This window comes from Sminthopsis crassicaudata, chromosome 4 (genome assembly GCF_048593235.1).
Source record: "Sminthopsis crassicaudata isolate SCR6 chromosome 4, ASM4859323v1, whole genome shotgun sequence".
NCBI lineage: Eukaryota > Metazoa > Chordata > Mammalia > Dasyuromorphia > Dasyuridae > Sminthopsis > Sminthopsis crassicaudata.
Genome location: NC_133620.1, coordinates 186,111,369 through 186,130,707, shown reverse-complemented (window position 1 = coordinate 186,130,707; position 19,339 = coordinate 186,111,369). Strand labels below are relative to the sequence as shown.

Genomic DNA, 19,339 nt, shown 5'->3' with positions numbered 1-19,339 from the left:
CAGCCCCAAATCACATTAGCCTTTTGACTGCCATACCACACTGCTGACTCATTTGGGCCCTCAACGCTGCATTTTTCAGAGTGGACCAGTGACATCATGGGTAATGTCTTCCCTTGCTTGTGAATTGGATTTAAGTGAGGTACAGATACACTGTTTCTAGGTGGCACAGTAGATAGAGTACTACCCCTGAAGACAGGATGACCTGAGTTCAGATCTGGTCTCAGACACTTAATATTTCTGGGCAAGTCATTTAACCCCAATTTCCTCAGACCGGGAAAAAAGAAAAAAACAAAGTTATCCAAGTCTCATGGCAGGACATAAATCAAGATGACTGGAAGTGGCTGGACACAGAAAGAACACCTTGGAGTCTGATGTCTGATCAAGCTCAAAAGCTCCAGTGTCTATTTCAGCCTTCTTCATAGCCACTGGAACAAATTGTTCTCATCTGCCCATTGCACCATTGCAGTTGGGGAAGTCTTCACATGCTTGGGGTCAACTAACTCACCAGTGGATTTGAGGCCTTTGGTTATCCTCCATCTGGTTTAGCTCAATGATTTTACTGGGGTGTGGCTATTGTTCATGCTAAGTTTCCTGGACCCAAAGATGAGAGGTGGTTGGTAGACACCAAAGGTATATGGAATGGTCAAGAAAGACCAGCACCTCTGTTAGGAGAACTTGACAAGCCTTTTTCAGGGCTCCTCGTGTATTTTAGAATTATCAATCAGGCTGAATTCTTGGTTTCTTGTATATTTAAAACTAGATCATGGGGGTGTTTTTAAAAATCAGTAATTTCCAAAGTAATTTCCTTCCTTGTCTAGGTTCTGTATGGATCCAACATGTTTAGAATTAGAGACTGTATAGAGTATCTAGTCCAACCCTCTGGTTTTGCAAGTGAGGATACTGAGGCCCTTGACTCCATAAGGAATGCTTATACAGAGTACTGTGTCTTCTTCTTTCTTTGAGTATGTTTCTCTTGTCTCTTGTCTCTATCTCTCTTTTTATTTTTCTTACTCTCTTTTTAAGCCAATGATACCTTTAATTCAGAATCTATGAATACTTAATTCATAAAATCAAAACAGTCTGAGCTAAAATTTACGATTGACATCCCTAACCCACATACCTTTATTATGAAATTATGGTTTTTCAGGATCTTTGTTTTTACTCTAATTTTCATTTAATCAAGGAGAAGTATTAAACAAGATCTAAACAATAGTTTAGATCACTGGTCTGTACATGAGAGAGCTGTACATTACACCATGAGGTCTATTATCTGTCAGTTCCAGAATGAAAAGATGGATCTCAATACATTTTGGTAGAGCACCCAATAGTGGGGTTCTAATATAACCACATCTACCCTTTACCCATTATAACCTAGCAGGGACTTAACAATACTCCTTCCTGCCACATGCTAATATTCCCAACCTTCTGACTTTTCTTCTGGGTTTTAGCCCCAAAAGGTAGTGAGAATTTAACATCAGTAACAGGCACCAAACTTCTGTGGAGTATAAGGTATTCATCATAGCTTTTCTTCCTCACCCTATACATGTGCTATGTTCTTGCCCCTTTTTTTATATCTATACTATGCAGACCTACTAAAGTCACTTTTTGTTTGGGATTTAAAAAAAAAAAAAATCTCCACACAGGATAGCAAGCATGGATGGATTGTGATCTGAATCATAGATCTTATTATGTTCTATTTTTTATGGAGGGACCACTCTCTTTCTAGGCGCTTAGGGGGTCACAATTTTAACAATTTCATCCTTGGTTCCTCTTCTCCTACACCACACATATTCCATCTTTTGCCAAAACTTGATGTTTCTATCTACATAGTGTCCCTTATATCCATCCCCTTCTCTCCAATCACATAGCCTTCACCCTTATTTGAGATATCATTTCTTGCCCAGACAATTGCAATGGCCTCCCTAAATAGTCTATCTGCTTCCAGTCTTTCCCTCCATTCAAATCCATCCTTCACAAAGCTACCAAAGTATTTTTAAAGAACAGGACTGACATTGTAGCTCTACTTCACAAATTCCAGTGATCCCCCATCACCTCTTCGTTGTTGTTCAATCATTCACTTGAGTCCAATAACCCCATTTGTGACACCAGTACTGTTCATGAGGTTTTCTTGGCAAGAAATGGTTTGCCATTTTCCCTCTCCAGTGAATTGAGGCAAACTTAAGTGACTTGCCCAAGATCACACAGCTAGTATCTAAGGTCAAATATGAACTCGGGTTTTTCTGATCTCAGTCCTGGCATTCTATCTTCTGAGCTATCTGGCTGCCTGCACCTTCGGAGTCAAATACATCTCTCTGGGACATTTAAAGCTCTTTACCACCTAGCTCCAACTACTTTCTAGTCTTATCATACATGGTATAATTTTAAGCTTTAATAGTCTAAGCTATTGTTGTTGTTCTGTTTTACATAAGATATAATATAATATGTTATATAATATGATTAAGCTGTTAAAACTTTTAAACTTAAAAGATGCACAAAGACTTTTGGCAGACTTCTTCCTGCGTTTTATATATATAGTCCAACCAAATTGATCTTTGTAGCTATTCCCCACATTCATACCAAATAGTACAACTAAATATCCCAAAATCAATCAGATATTAAGATGTGATAGTATCCATTAGAATCATTCATTAGAAAGAGGACTAGATTTATATAGAAACTTTCTACTGAATGCAGTTCAGATATTGTTTACTTTTGCTTATTGATTTTTCATGTGTAGGACAAGCATACTTTTATATTATATTTATATTAAGCACTATGCTAAGTGTATTACAAATATTTTCTTTCATTTTATCTTCACAACAACCCTAAGAGGTAGGTGTTGTTATTGCCCCATTTTATAGTTGAGGAAAATGAAGCAGGACAAGGTTGAATAACTTACTCATAGCCCTAGAGCTAGTAAGTATCTGAGATCCGATTTTAATTCATCTTTCTGATTTTAAGCCAGGCACTCTATCCACTGCACCATCTTAGTACTCTGTGTTAGTACAGTAGTATATCTAAATAAATGTCTATAATTACAAGTGCTTGTTCAGTTTGGTTTTTTGGTTTGTTTGTTTATTTGATTGTTTTCTTGGTTTTTTTAAATAATAGAGTGCATGATCAAAAAATTTAGAAATCATTGGATAACTGCAGGAAAAACCAGCTAAAAATTAACAGTTCAGTGAAAGAAAAAAGCATTGCAATTGATCTGTCATCACTAACCACTTTTTGGCTAATTGTTATATTTTCTTTAAATGCTATCATGAGGGCCCCTGGGTCTCAACTGTTTGTTTCTCTAATAGTATCCTTTATAGAGTGATGCAACAGATGGCCAGCCTTAGAGTCAGTAAAATGTACATTCAAGGCCTAGTTCTAATATGATTAATTTTGTGACCATGGAAAACTTATCTCTCAGTGTCCTCAGGAAACTTTTAAGGCTATAAGGTACAGAGCAGTGCTGATCTACATTAAGGGGGTTGGGATTTTCCACATCAGGAGCTCTCTGCAGTGATAAAATCACAAGTCTAGTATCCTTCCCCCTCAAATTTTCATCTGATCCTTGCTGAGGGTATTATGGTTTCAGATCCATATTCTATGAACATTTGCTGTCCTTTATTCTGCCTTTGAGTAAAGGAGGGTGAACAAAAATTAGCTTTTTTTTTTTTTTTCCTGTGGCTCTATCCATAGTGTAGATGGAGCTTTTGATTGTATAAATGTTTCCCTACCATTCTTCCTTTCATACACAAAAAAAAAGTCCTGAAAGCCTCTCTGTTCCATGTACATTCCACTCTTTGTGTGTTCTTATTGTAATATTCTTCTACCTTGAACCTTAGTTTAAAACAAGAATTCCTTAGCTTAGTGCAGTTATTTTCACTGTACTATTCCATTCCACATCCATTAACATCTAACCAAATCATTAACAATGTTATTGATAGAAGAACTATACATGTTCCGTGGTGTTTAAGAGAACATTTGTTATTATTGGGCAAGAATCTGGGGTTTGTTCTCTTTTTTTGCTTTCCTTCTCAAAGTCAGCACCATTAATGACTTTCCCATAACAGAGGAGTAAGTGTTTTGTGCTTGCTGAGTCCACAGTCTCAGGATCCTTGTTTTAACAGGGCAGTCATCTGATCTCAGTTAGGATACCCCACACCCAAATCCCCTGGCAGTCAGTCACAAAATAACCCTTTCTGCTCCCTCAGTGAGAACTAAATTGACTCATTTTTTAAGAATTTTTTTTAATTCACCTTTTTTAAATGTATTATTTATTTATTACATGTAGATACTTTGTGATACTTGACATGGTACAATTAAAATGTGAATACATAGAAGGTATACCCATGCAATTTTCTATCTGTTTTGAGACTTATCTTATAGAGTTGTTTAGGGTACTGAGAGGGTTAATAGGAGAAAAAGAAGAAAAAGAAGGAAGCATTAAGCACTAACTATGGGCCAGTCACTATGCTAAGTACTCTACAAGTACTCTCATTTGATTGTTACAACAATCCTGTGAGATAGGTACTATTATTATCCCCATTTTATAGTTGTGAAATCTGAGGTAAGCAGAGATTAAATGACTTGGCTAGGATTACTTTGTTAGTATTAGAGGATGCATTTGAACTCAGATCCTCTCTGTTTTATTTCCGTTTTTGAGGAACCCAGGTCTTACTGAGTAGGATGACTTTCTACCCACCTTCCTAGGCTGCCTCTCCCTATCTGACCTTCACTCTTTTATCCTCACCTAAATCTTCCCCCAAACCTCACATCTTTGAAGTAGTTTCTAAAAATGTATTTGATCTATAATTCTTGAGTTGATTCTCCATAGAGTTACTCTGAAAACAGTTTATTGAAGTAATAAATCACTAAATACCTAGCTAATTTAAATTAAATGGGGAAAACCTAATGGCCTTTCTTATTTATATAGTTTAAATGAATCACAGCTTATATGTATTTATTATCTACTATGCCCCTCATTTATAGCATTATTGACAAGTGTTTTTTCTACATCAAGACAAAACTTTCCTCCCAAATTTCCATACAAAACAAATTTTCCTCTTAGACATTACAGCCTTTTAAATACTTGAAAATAACTGTCATGGAGGCTTCTTTTCTATAAGTTAAAAATCTCTATTCTTTTATCTATCCCTTATGACTTGATCTCTCATTCCCTTATTACCCTGATACCCCCTTCTTTATAAATACATCTCTTTGTCAGTGTCCTTAGGAGTTAGAATATAAATCTTATGAAGACAAATGTATTAAAAATGCCTTCACAAAAGATGCCCCAAAATATATATGTATATTTATGTGTATGGACATATAAATACATATGTACTCTAGAGTTTAATAAATAACATGATAATTATTAATAATGATAGTTAATGTTTTTTTGGTTCCTGACAAACTGAAATAGAACACAGAGAAGATCTGAGTTCATATGTATCATCTGATACATAACAGATAGTTCAGGAGTGTTACCACCTGGATGCCTATAAAATTTGTTGAATGTGAATGCTTGCTTAAATCTCACCTCAGTTTATCAGTCTCCACATCAATTGAATTTATTCTACACCCTTTTTGAAATGCAGCCCTTAAATATGGTCCTTTCCTGATACAAAAGCAGAACATTCTGATTATTGTAATACATTCACAAGTAGGATTGTTTCTAATTATATATTGATATTGTAGCTTCCTGTTTTTTAAATATGGGTTTATTGTGTTACATTTAAGACATAGACCATAACAGATAGTCGAGCTTAAATAAGTGATCACATATATTTTGTAGAAGATCAGCCACTGAGCATATAGATTTAGCCTTAGTCTACTTTCTTCTCTGTTCCAAAGAACAATTTCAAAAGCCCAAAACTATTTTACTTTTATATAATCTAAGTCTTCCCACTGTGGAAAAGTAATGTGGTATAAATTGTAGAGAAGGCTCTGACCTACATTGATAGGAAGAATTTCGGGCAGTTTCTCTTCTAGGAAGAGTTTCCGATAGGTGTTTAATAAATGTTAATTCTTCATCTGGGAGGTCCTTTCTATTGACAAAGTCACAGATCCAATCCTAATCTCTTATTATATGAAAAGGTAACTATGTTAGGGACATTCAGATTTTTCAAGTCCAACAATCATGTGAACTTTGCTATATAGATTCCAAGGACTTCTATCCTTATAAGTACATATGTTATGATAACTTACCAGATGCTCTCTTCTCATGTGAATATTTGCCTAAATCTCACCCCAGTTTACCAATCCCCACATCATTTTAATTTCTTCCACATCCTTTTTGAAATGCAACCCTTAAATATCTTAGTCATGCCCACTTCTCTTTTTTCTCTTATCTGGAAAAAAATTACCCAACTAAAAATGTTAACCTTTTCAAAAAAAACTTGTAATCAAAGATCCTCAATGTTGGCACCAGCATATAAAAATTCAACAGAATAAAACACCTAAATTCCATAATCCCAAGGCTTTTAACTCTATAAAATGGCTCTTGTTTGGAAACCCAATGGGCAACTAACTAGGTGGTCAAATGGGTGAAGTGCTAGACCTGAAGTCGGGAGGGCTCATTTTTCTGAGTTCAAATTCAGCCTCAGACATTTAATACTTGTAAGTAGTGACCCTGGCCAAGGCATTCCACGCTACTCACCTTGGGTTTGTCATCTGTAAATGAGCTAGAGAAGAAAAGGGTATATCATTGCAGTATCTTTCCCAAGACTCCAAAAGGGGCCCACTGTTTGACAAAAATTGCTTATAAAGGAAAGAAAAACAGAGGACGGGTTTAGGAAGGTAGTAGACTTACATAGGAATGAGACTGAGGCAGGAACTGGAGAGCTAACATCTACTAGCAAGATGCTAAGTTTTATAGTGGTGTGGCTCTTACAGTAGGATGGTCTAGGGAAATCAGATAGCAGAAAGCAGAAGCCTTGAAACAGCTTTAAGGAAAGTAGTGTATCAGAAAGCTACACCAGCAACAGGAAATTTAGGCCAGAAATTAGAAAGCCAAAAAAGAAAATATTAGTCAGGTTTGCAAATCTGTTCACCCTGCTAACACTTTTGGCAGCCAGAAGAATAACAGTTCCTTTGCAGCACCCTAAAGCCAGATTAAATTGGAGCTGGGTAGACAAGTGATTTCCCAAACTGACTAAATTCTTACTGCCCCAACTATTTTGGTATATACTCTGCATAGTGGAATAGTTTTTCGTTGCCACTGTGTGTCACATGCTCCAAATGGTTTTTCTTATTCTTTAATGAGTTGGGGAGACATGGAATGTGTTTGTCAGCGTCCACTGGGGACTTGGGAAATGAGAAAGTAGTCTTTAGTCATTGTTTTGTTTTCACTCATTCATGTTAGCCAAATTGCCATCTTGAAACAGTTCTTTAATGATTTATAAATTAACTATATAACATGGGTATTTTTTTCTGAGAACAGGTATTATGTACATGTACGTATGTGTGCGTGCACGTGTGTGTGTGTGTGTGTGTGTGTGTGGATATACTTCACTGGTTGAATTGACACTGACCTCTAGAAGAGTTCATGGTTAAGAAGGAGGGTTTTATGTTCTTCTGTGTTTCCCCCAGAGAATAATAACACTGTGAAGAGGGAAAACTGGGTTTTGTTTTCATTGGGTAATATTGAAAAAATTCTTAAGGAAAATTTTTCCTATGCACTCTTCCAAATGGATGTGCTTGTTACAGATTTCTGTTGTTGGGAAAATATCCTCCCAAATACAGAGTTTATAAAGTCTGTCATTGTTTACTGTGCCTGGAATTCTTAAAAATAATCTCCTAAGTACTTCATAGCAATTTACCTAATAGACCTTTAGTTGAGTTTATCTTGTAATTGCTTTATTTGTCTTTGATGAAATCTTTTTTTAATCCCATGACCATAATGCAACTCTTCTATTCCATGTTATTTTCTATGGTCAGTGGAATAATAATTATCATTTAAGTGACTAATTAAGACTCCGATCTAATCTGGCTGGTTTATATACATGTTGAATAACTGATAATGGTCTGGTAGCTAGTTAACATGAAGATATTCATAACATAGCCCTGTAGAATGATAGTTTGGGAATATTTCTCTGTGTCAGTGGTACACATGACATAAAGTTAATTTTTATTTAAGGAGTTAAGGAGAATCACTTCTGACTAAAAACTATCCCTAATCCCCCCACATACACAAATCTATAAAATCTGGAAAATTCTTATGTCCATATTATATAGTGACCATAAATACATCCCTGAAAGTTGTGCTTAAAGGAAAAGAGCCAACATACAATGTATTCTGCAGATAAGGAATTATGGTACCTCTAATTTCTCTCACTAAGTTCTTCTTGGTATCATAAGATTTTTTTCATCAAGGGTTCTGTACTCTTGCAGATTGGTCACTGCTCTTCTGATGATTTCAGTGACATCTGTCTGCTATTTAATGGCCTTTTGCAGGAATCCCAGGTAACTCTGAAGGAATTGGTGTTGTAGTTCCTTTGGCACTAGTCGAAGTCTTCTGTTTCTGGTCTGGCCAGAATATGATACTCTCCAACCAAACTTATGGTAGCAACAAAGCATCAGACCAGAAATTCCATGTGGTTTAGCTCAGCCAAGAGGATAACCTTGGTGACACCTTTGAGAAGCATTGTTCTTGGAGGTCTTCATTACAACTTTTTTCTCTACCAGTCCAGCTATAAGAAAGCCCCTGACCATAGACTTCATGTTCAGGGATATTTACCAAAAACTTAAATGTTTGATACCGACTGTTAAGAGACAGCTGGGCGGTAAAGAAGATGAATGCTGAGTTCACATCCAACCTCACACACTGATTAGCTATCTGGCCAGGAGGTAATCATTTCATCTCTATTTGGTAATAATAGCACTGACCTCCCAAGGTTGTTATGAGTATCCAAAAAGAGAATTTTTGTAAGGCCTTAGCAGAGTGCCTGGCATATAGTAGGCATTATAAGATTACCTATTAATATTGTCTATCTTCACCCATGAACTCTTGCCTGAGAATAAAAAAATAAAAGCAAAGTAAATTTTTCTTCATTTCCTCTTCTTAAGTACATGAGGGGATTATTTAAATCAAAGGTATCAAACAGTCAAGGGGCCCATGACATTCCTGAATGCAGACAGAACCAGATTAAAATGTAATTGGGAAATATTTGTCAAATAAATAAATATAATATAATAAAACATAGATAATTTTAATATGTAATTTCTAAGTAAATATGCAACCTGCAGAAATCCTTGTGTGGGTTTTGGTGGCCTTTGTCAAGTTGAGTTTGACACCATTGATTTAAATCATCATTAGTAACTAGCTATAAAACTTCCTAAGACACATGCAGATGCTCAGGTGGCCATTTTCCTAAATCAGCTTAGTGAAAGAAAAGATGGTTCCAACATGGGCTTTAGAAATGTATAACTGGTTTACTGCATTCATTTTGAAAATAGTTATTTCTGATAATTCTTCTAAAAGGAATAGTAAAAAAAAAAAAAAAAAAAAAAAAAAAAAAAAAAATTTCAGTGTTCAGGCTTCATAGGACTGAAATTTCTTCACTGCCTTGCCCCTGAGATATGAGCCAAAGATGAATCTTTATCTGGAAGTCATAGTTTCATTTATTCAGTAGATCTTAAGCACATATTCTATTACAGGGACTGGGGGAGAGACAAAATTTAGAGGAGACCTGGGGATTTGCTTTGTTCATATTATTTTGTATACATATTGTGTATTACTTCTTTCCTCATCCAACCCCCATACATAAATTGTAAGCTCCCTGAAGGAAGGGACCACTTTGGGTTTAGGTTTACCCTCATTACTAGCCCTGATACATAAAAGGTACTTAACTTAGTAAATGTTTATCAGTTGATTGATAAGGTATGCATCTTCCCTTTAGCAAACTTATAGTCTAGTAAAGAGACAAACACTGGTATATTACAAATAGTATATTACATAGCTGCAAAACAAAACTTTATGTGAAGTCCCGAGGATGAACCCATTATTAAGGAAAATCAAGGAAATGAGAGAAGTCAAGACAGTAGTCTAGTTTGACTGTAGCAGAATGCCTTGAGGAAAAAATATCACCTAAATTTATAAAGGAAGAGTGAGAGCAAACTATGAAGGACCATGACTGCTAGAGGAATTGGGACTTTATTAAGTAGACAGTAGGAAACTACTAAAGACTTTTAAACAAAGGAATTCCATATGACCAGTTCATATGGTCTAAGGGGTGAAAGGGGAAAGCTAACCAGCCTTGTGATGACTGAATTCCCTCCATCAATACAAATAATTCACAATCTTAGAAAGTTGTCTGGCTTTTGAAGAGATTCAAAATTTTATCCAAAGTCACTCAGCCAGTCTGTACCTGGCACAACACTTAAGGTTAGTCAGTAAGGATTAATTAAGTACCTATAATGTGGTGGGCACTGCATTATTTACTAAGTATACAAATGCAAAAGATTTTGGTGGGGAGGGGGAAGGATATAAAATATTCATATCTAAGTCAATACAGGCTATACACACAATAAATACAAAGTGAGAGAGGTAGTGGACTAAAAATGAGGAAAATTAGAAAAAGCTTCCTTGAAGTATTAAATGAGCAGAACTTTAGAGCATGTCTATTGTATAACTGATTTCAGTCAGGAAATTTACATTCGAAGCTCTCCATACATATGCCAGTCCCCCAAAACTATGTACAAAGAAAAGCAGGAGATAGAATATCATGTATGGATGACAGCAAATAGGCCAATTTGGCTGGAATTTAGGGCTGGTGAAAGAGAGTAATTTGTAGTCAGCCTACAAAGGTAATCTTAAGCCAGATCTTAAAGGTATTTAAATACCAGAGAGGGTAAGAGAAGAAGGGAAAAGAACAAAGAAAAGAGTTCATGCTTTATCCTAGAGGCTATGGAAGAAATACTGAAGCACTTCAGAGTTTGATGGAGATGACATGATTAGACCTGTCTTTTAGGACTAACAATTTGGCTGTTATGTGGAAAAGATTTGGAGAAGGAAAAAACTAAATGCGTGAAGATCAAAAATATGGGTGAGAGGAGATGAGGACCTAAATCTAGGTGTTTATCGCATGAATGAAGAGAAGAGAAGGGAACAGATGCAAAAGATGTTCAAGAGATAGAATCAAAAATGTTTTGGAACTTTTTAGATATGTAACTGACATTGAAATAATGTCTTAATATCCTTTCCATGTGTATCTCAACTGAGCTTCACAGCAACCCTATGCATTATATACTTGCAGGTTATTTTTTTCCCATGATGAGGAAACTAAGACTCATATTCTGGACTACAAGGTCAGCCTTCTATAATTAGCATCACAAGCAATGCTATTTTGACAAGGGTGACATAGGCTACATTGGAGTTAAGGGACTGGAGGCAAAAAGACTCATTAAGGCTGTGGGTGTGGATTTGGGGGATGATGTGGGCAAATTTTGCAAACAATGGGCATATAGATGGATTATATTCTGCATCATAGGGCAGTTACAGATACATCAAAGTAAGCAAGCCCATGGAAAGATGTACTATAAGGCATGAGGATAAGACCTCCATGTCAGACTATAATAGTTCAGTCCTGCCTGACTTCTCATGACCCTATTTGGGGTTTTCTTAGCAATGATACTACAGTTGTTTGCCATTTCCTTCTCCAGCTCATTTTATAGATGAGAAAACTGAAGAAAATTGGCTTAAATGACTTTCCCAGAGTCACACAGCTAATAAATGTCTGAGGCCAGATTTGAAAGCAAGAAAAGGAATCATCTTGAGTCCTGACTTGATATTCTATCCACTGAGCCACATAGCTGCCCCATACTCAATGGCTTATTCAAATCCCTATTTTCTAGTTATCTCTCCGAAATTTTGGTCTTTTGAGCTCTTTACTATCTGCCAAATCTTTAATTATCACAACCAATTCAGAGACGCCTATTCCATTCACTGCCAGAGGTCCCCTTATCCTTTTCAGGTCTACTTCAGAAATATGAAAGAAGGAAAGATGCATTTATTAACCACTTACTATGTGCAAGCACTATACTGTTAGACACCATATTAAATACTTTGTAAAAATTAATTTACTTCATCCTCACAATAATCTTGGGAAGGAAGGGCTATTATTCCCAATTTACTATTGAGGAAACTGAGATAAACTGAAGTTAAATGACTTTACACAGGATTACATAGCCAGTAATGTCTGAGTCAGGATTTGAATTCATCTTCTTTACTCCAGCCTCTTTATTCTAACTGTTGTGCCACTTAACTGCTACTAGTATCCCTGTAAGATAGGATATGGTGCAAAAAAAAACCTTAAGATTTTTTTAAGAGTTACAAAGGACTTTAGAAATCATTTTATTTTCAAAGTTTTCATTTTACCTATTAGCCACAGAATGGGAGATGGGAGTGCAAAGGGTAAGCTTGGCTCAAGGTCCCATAAATAGAAAATACCAAAGTTAGCTCTTCCAACTTCAAATCCAGTGTTGTCTACAGTTACCTTAAGTTTTACTCATTAATCTAACAGAATTTTGCCCAAGTCCTGGAGCAGATTATGGACCATTCTTCCTAGCTCATCTCACTTCAAGAAAAGGAGAATAAGATTAGAAGTTAATTCCATTATCTACAGATTTGATGCTATAAAAGGTGTTATTCTACTTGTCATTTGCAGAGTTTGGGATTTCCTTAGCACAGCCTCCCCTATAGTAGAAACAAGAGTGGAATGGGTGTCAAAAGAGCTGTCTATACTCGAGTCCCAGATCTGATTCTACCATCTCTGCTACCCTGACAAGTCATTTATAATCTCTTTCCCTTTTCTCACCTATGAAATAGAGAAGATAATACTTGTACATATTTCACAGGATTATAGTGAGGAAAATACTTTGTAAACCTTAAAGTGATATGTGAATATATATGTGTGAACCTGTTTTCTTTGTAAGCCTTAAAGTTATATGTCAATGTGTGAACTATTATTTCAATGGAGAGATATGGTGGCTGAGCTAAGGTCCATAAGTGAATGTTTTCTCTTTTCACCTAGTTACAATAAGTTAATTTTAGTTCAGACTAGACTGTGGTTTTCTTAGGATTTAGATGCCCTTTAAAGGTATGGTTCATATTGGTACGACTGACGCCTTTTGAAATACACTTACTTTTAATGTTTTCCTAAAATGGTGTATTTTTTTCTGTTCTTAGTTACAGAAAAATATTCCTCTTCCCCCCCCATTCATCAGTGTAATTTTCATGCAAATTAAGTGCTGAATCACTCCCTGATTCTTGCTTTTCAGTTATTTAAAAAACAAAATTGTATTATATATGACACCAGCCAGGCTTTGTTTATATATTTTTTGTTACTGTTTTTTAGAGTCTCTACCTTTATTTGTGTTTAGGAAGTCCTTTACCCTGGGTTTCATAGGATCATAGATTTCAAAGTGGAAAGGACCTTGAAGGTCATCTAGTCTCTGTGGTGACAAAGTCAAATAGAAACAGGGATCACTAAAGAATACATAAGGATCCTTCAGGGAATATATCGTATTAACTTTGTTCTATTATATTTTTGTTTGTTTGTTAAATATTTACGGATTTTATTTTAATCTGTTTCTTGAAGAATGTTTGACCTAGCTGATCTTCATCATTTACAGATGAGGAAATTGAGGCTCAGAGAAGTTAAATGAATTGCCCAGGTAGCAGTCAAGATTTAAATTCAGGCCCACTGATTCCAAAGCCATAGCACTTTTCAAAAGAATCTTACTGAAATAGTTCCATTGTCTAAATTACACAGTTTGGAGATTAATTGGATTTTGAATGAGGAAAAGGACTGAAAGGTCATCCATTCAGCTCCTTGTTTAACAGAGGAGGAAAAATGAAATCTGGGAAGGTCAGGCAACTTCCCAAAACTTGTAGGTAGAAAGTAGCAGAGCCAGAACTCAAACCCATGGCTTTTGACTCCAAATCCAGTGCTCTTTCCACTCACCATGCTGCCCAAGTTATCCATTGCCAATTGTTCTGAAGATACGCATATGTAGGTATGTCTCCTCAGATGCCATTTATTTGGTAAAGATACTGCTTTCTCATACTTAGATTTAGGAAAATCTGTCATGCATAATTTTCAAGGAGTAACTTAATCCAGCCCATGAACAAATTAGAATCTGTCTTTCAGAGTCTCTTTTGTGCTCAAGACTATCTGGAATACATATCTCTTTCTTCTAAGGTAATTTGTATATCTAGAATTTCATAGGGCTACTGTACAGACACATACACATGCATACACATTTTCCCAAGAATTGTTTTAGCCCTTCAAAACACAGATTGAATCTTGACTGATGACAGAATGTTGACAACTGACTTCCCGCTGTGCCTGCTAAAGTCTCCCTCTGTTCCTTTGTTCCAAATGCAAAATAGCATAACTTAATTAGCCAAAAAATTTGCCTTCCTCCTTCCCCCAACAGCCCCTCTTTTAGCTAAGGATCCTTACCTTTTGGGTGGTATGTTGCTGGGATAGAGGGATCTTGAGATCATGAGAAGAGGAATAGAGAAAAAAAAAAAGTAAATGACAGTGTTTGGGCAATATTAATTGTTAATAATGTGCACAAGGAGAGGATGCATTGTCAATGCAGTCATTTAAGGCAACATACAATTAAAATGAAAGGCCTTCAACTTTACTAGGAAGCATTTTTTTTTTTTTAATTCTAGAAAATATTGAGATGGAGTAGATGGGAAGGGATGGGGGAGGAGAGAGATTAGTATCACTAGTACTTTCTGTTGGAAGCCATAGCCATCCTTTTTTCTCCTCAGATGGTCCATTGGCATCAAGCAGTTAGGGACCACTTGTATGAAAAGATACCTCCAGTACCCATGCCCAGGGAAAAAAAATAGACTTGTTATGTCTCCATTTGGATTGGGCCCAAGTATTGGTAGTATTCAGTTAAGGCAATCTCAGTCCTTTTTATAGGCAGCTAAAGATGTGTGTGGTACTAAGAGAAAGATAAGGTATAAAAAGTAGAAATGATCTGCCTCTGAAGACCTGGCAGTAAAAGGGCCCAGAAAGCATATGTAGAGAAGTAGACTAGCATTAAAGAGTCAAATTCAAATTGGCCAATTCAAGAGACAGTGTAGAATAATAAAAAAGAAGGTTAATATTATATAATAGGAATCCTTTTATGTGACTATTCTACATTTAAATCTAAGAAAAGAGGTAATTACATGAAATACCTCTTGTGTATACTTTGGCTCCATTTACCTCTCTATCAAACTATTCAGCCTACCATTTCATCTGTTGAATGAACCTTTTATTTGCCAGTAAGATTTAGTATTTATGCATACAAACTCAAAGCAGCCAAAAAGTTAAATGAAGGAGCACACCAATTATTTGGATTTTATGGGTGATAAGCAGATAGTTAACAAGCTTTGTTAAATGTCTGGGACAGCTAGATATCAAAGTAGGTGGTGTGCAGTCTTGAAGTCAGGAAGACTCCTCTTCCTGAATTCAGATCTGGTCTCAGACATTTATTATCTGTATAACTCTGGGTAAATCATTTAATTCTTCCTTAGTTTCCTCATTTGTAAAATAAGCTAAAAAAGTCACAAAATAATCACTAAAATGATTGAAAAGCAAGAATATTATATGCTTATTATATGTTGAGCAATATTCTAGGTTCTTAAAGATACAAAGACAAAAATAAAGTAGACTGCCCTCAAGGAGTTTACATTCTATCATGAGAAACTTTGATCTCCAAACTTTTTTGAAAAAAGTTTAAAAGAATGACCCCAGTATATGTACATTTACTCATTTATAAATTACATACCCATGTTAACTATGCTAATAATTATGTAATATCATAAAGGCTTACACAAAATAGAAATTGAATAATGCAATAATGGTCTGAATAACAATCTTTTTTCAATGGCACAAAAACCCCTCTGCTTTCACTAAAAATGAACCAGAAAATATTATTATTGATTATGATATTTTAGTGAGCAATGTGGTTTCATATGCTTCATTGTTCTTTAAAACTTTGGTTTATCCCTTTGTGATATGGGGATTCAAAGGTTTGCTTATGATTTCAGTTTATTTCAATACTTGATTTTAATGTTTGTCATAGCTTTAAAAAAAAAAAAACTCACCAAAAAGTGCAGATCCAAATGGAAAATGATAATCATTGGCTGTATTTACAAATTTATAATGCTTATTTTTCTGTCCCATTCAGAAGTTTCTGTTGCAATTCAGCTGGTACATTTCCATCTTCGTTGTTCCTGTAAACTAATTAGGTGTTGTCATTTTTATATTTTTATTAATGGGTTCAAGATCTACATAACCTTCTGTTTCTAAGTCATTTTTAAAGTTGCAGACATAAGAGTTTATTAAAGGATACTCTGTTCTAAGTACTAGGAACACAAATTCAAAAGTGAAACTGCCCTCAAAGAGCTTACATTCTGCTAGGGGAATACAAGCTATGTCAGTACATATCTTTGTATAAACAAAAATAAATTGATGTATTAAACTATATTTGGTGTACAAGATAAATCTGAAACATATAATAAATTCATAGTATGTAAAGTAAGAATGAGAATTAGATTCTTGAAGGAACTGGATAGGGGACAAGGAATTTAAGAGACAGAGATGAAAAGGAAAAAAGATTCTAATCATGGGAGAGGGCATGTTCAAATTCATGGAGGCAGATGCTGGAAGAATGCTTGCCTATGGAAAACATAACAATTTGGCTAGAATCTAGAGTATTACTTGATAATATACCCACCTTCCAAGATTCTGTGAGGATGAAATGAAATATATTTGCAAAGTACTTAACATGATGCCTGGCACATAGAAAGTGCTTAATAAATGCCTATTTCTTTCTTTTTTCCACCCTCTACTCAACCTGGAAAAGTAAGCTGAAGCCTAATTGTAAAGGGGTTTAAATGCCAAATTGGGGACCTTGTATTTTTTTTTTCTACTTGCAAAATCACTACCAGGTTATTGAAATCCTAACTCTTAACTTCCACATTACCTTGGAAGATTTTCCTTGTAAATTAAAATCCTGGAGCTGTTTTCTGATTTTATGGGCTAATTTCTCAATTCTGAAGTTACTGAAAAAAAAGTGCGATCATAGGTCAGAATGCTAGTGATTCAGGACTTCTGTTTATAGTAAAGTATCTATTGTCTTTACAGCCCAAGATCAAAATTCAGACTTTAACATAATAGAATTGAATATGGTTTCCATAAAGTCTATTACTAGAAAAAGAAGCTTTAATGTCAGTTGATCTCTTAGCATTAATAGATGTTCTTTCAAGGTCTGAAAAACTAATCCCATTATATATGTTCTATGTGTTTTCTTTCAGATTTACCCTTGGACTACAAATTTACCAGATTTTCTTCTGATAATTCAAAAATTGGTGGTTACTATCCCAAACCCCCATTGGCCTTATCAAATGAAGAGTCATTGACTACAAAATAACTTTTTCATTTTTCCTGAAGAAAAGATAGAAAATCAGTGCTATGGTAACTTGTGATGAAAAACACCTAGCACTTGATGTATGTTTTATCTATAGCTAAATACAAAGAATCATCATTTGTTCTTGGAACTCCTTTTTGTATTGCCTGTGTTGGCTTGAAAACTTTCATTGCATTAATTTTTTTTTCATTTGTATTAACTATTTTACCTGATAGTATTGTTCTGTCTCAAATTCAGTTGCTTTAAATTATTTTACTATTCTACAATCAAGACACTTGTGTCCTATGTTCTGTTGATACTTTATTTCATAACAATTGTTCTTTGTTACAAGATTATTAGATCAGAACCAAGAACTTAAATGGGAATTTGCAGTCTGTTTCCTGATTTCTGCTTATACAACATAATAATTCTTGCTCACCAGAGACAAGGATCTAGTGCTCAGGTTGAAAAATATTGTCAGCTTACATTGATCTGCTTAAATTATAGCAAGGAGTTTAGAGTCAGAGAAATCATACAGTCACACAATTAAAAGAGGAGTATCTTTTTAGTTAAACAAAATATTCAAAACTCAAGCACACTTAGGACAGGGGAAGAAACGTAACTCAGGGCTATTATAGAATTTTAATAGCTTTCATCTAATAATTATTTGCTCAGTTTATTAGAAGCTCAGTTTGATAGTTACAGCTATAGGATGATATTTTCACACCTCCATCTCAGTAGAAAAGTTTCACAATTATTGACCATCACAAGGAAAATCAAAAGTATGATATTTTCAGTTTTACTAAACAATGTCACATAGAACATAAGATAACTTAGAGGAAACAGCTTATATTTCCAATATGAACTTAGCCATATAATCAAGCAAAGAATGTTTCTTCTCTGTACCTCCTTGAAGCCTTTAATTTCACCCAAAAAAATAAACGTCTTCTTTTTAAGAAATGTGTCGGTCATTTTTTATGTTACAAAACACCCTTACATTCTTATAAACTGTCAAAGTCTGTATGAAAAATAAGGATGCTAAACAAGACAATACAATCTTAATTATCCTTCAAGCTCTATACCACTAAATATATTTTGTTTCTCTTCTGTAACTTCTGTATTTTGAATCTTTAGAGAGATCTAGGATACTTTTCATTTGGCCCAGTAATGAAAACTGAAATTTCACTTAAAAGTGGCACCAGGAAATTAGAAACCACAAAAGAAAAAATGGGAAAAAAGATAAGGGAAAAATTGATGTTGAGAAATTATTTGATACAAATAAATTTAATTTTTACATCAATATAGTAATCCTAATTCAAGAGATAATAAGCACCATTAAAATGGTTTTCTCTTTGCTTTCAGTTAATCTCCTTACCAAACAGTTTGGGTTTTGTCCTTCATTCCCAAACTGCCATATTGTCAAAGGTAGTGTCTTGACTTGCAAATGAATTGGACTTAAGTGAGGCAGAGTTGCCTCACAAGTTGTAAGCCTCCTTCAGAGTCATCAAAAATTCAATGGCAAGGCAAGAGCCAAGATGACTAGGTATAGCCTGAGATGCTGTGGATAATTTGCCCTTTCTAAATTAAGGTCTGTGGCATATCTATGTATTTGAAATAAGTATATTTAATATTTCAGAAACAGAATTGACCTGAGCCAAAATAAAAGAGGTACTCATTTGTTGTACCCTGAACTAAACTCAACTATTCATTGTTTTACTAACTCGAATTTAAACAAATGCTTTATTAAAAATAATAATTCAAGTAGCAATACAGCTTGAACCTCTAAATTTGAACCTATAATTTCCCTAAAATTAGGACAAAATGTACTAATTACATGTAGAAAGCTCTACAGACCTTATCTAGTCACCTTTTGATAATCTTAAGGAGCATTAGAAAGGAATCAGTGCTTCAAACATCTTTTCCACCCAGT

The 19,339-nt window shown here is 35.0% G+C and overlaps 1 protein-coding gene across 1 annotated transcript in view; it reads left to right on the top strand.

The window, feature by feature from the left end:
• The window catches only part of NT5DC1 (5'-nucleotidase domain containing 1), a 232,273-nt gene extending 213,904 nt beyond the window's left edge, over positions 1 to 18,369 (top strand). Inside the window, exon 12 of the mRNA XM_074310049.1 lies at positions 17,318 to 18,369. Coding sequence (XP_074166150.1) covers positions 17,318 to 17,433 — 116 coding nt within the window. The 3' untranslated portion in view covers positions 17,434 to 18,369. The remainder of the gene's footprint in view (positions 1 to 17,317) is intronic.
• Positions 18,370 to 19,339: the final 970 nt, after the last annotated feature.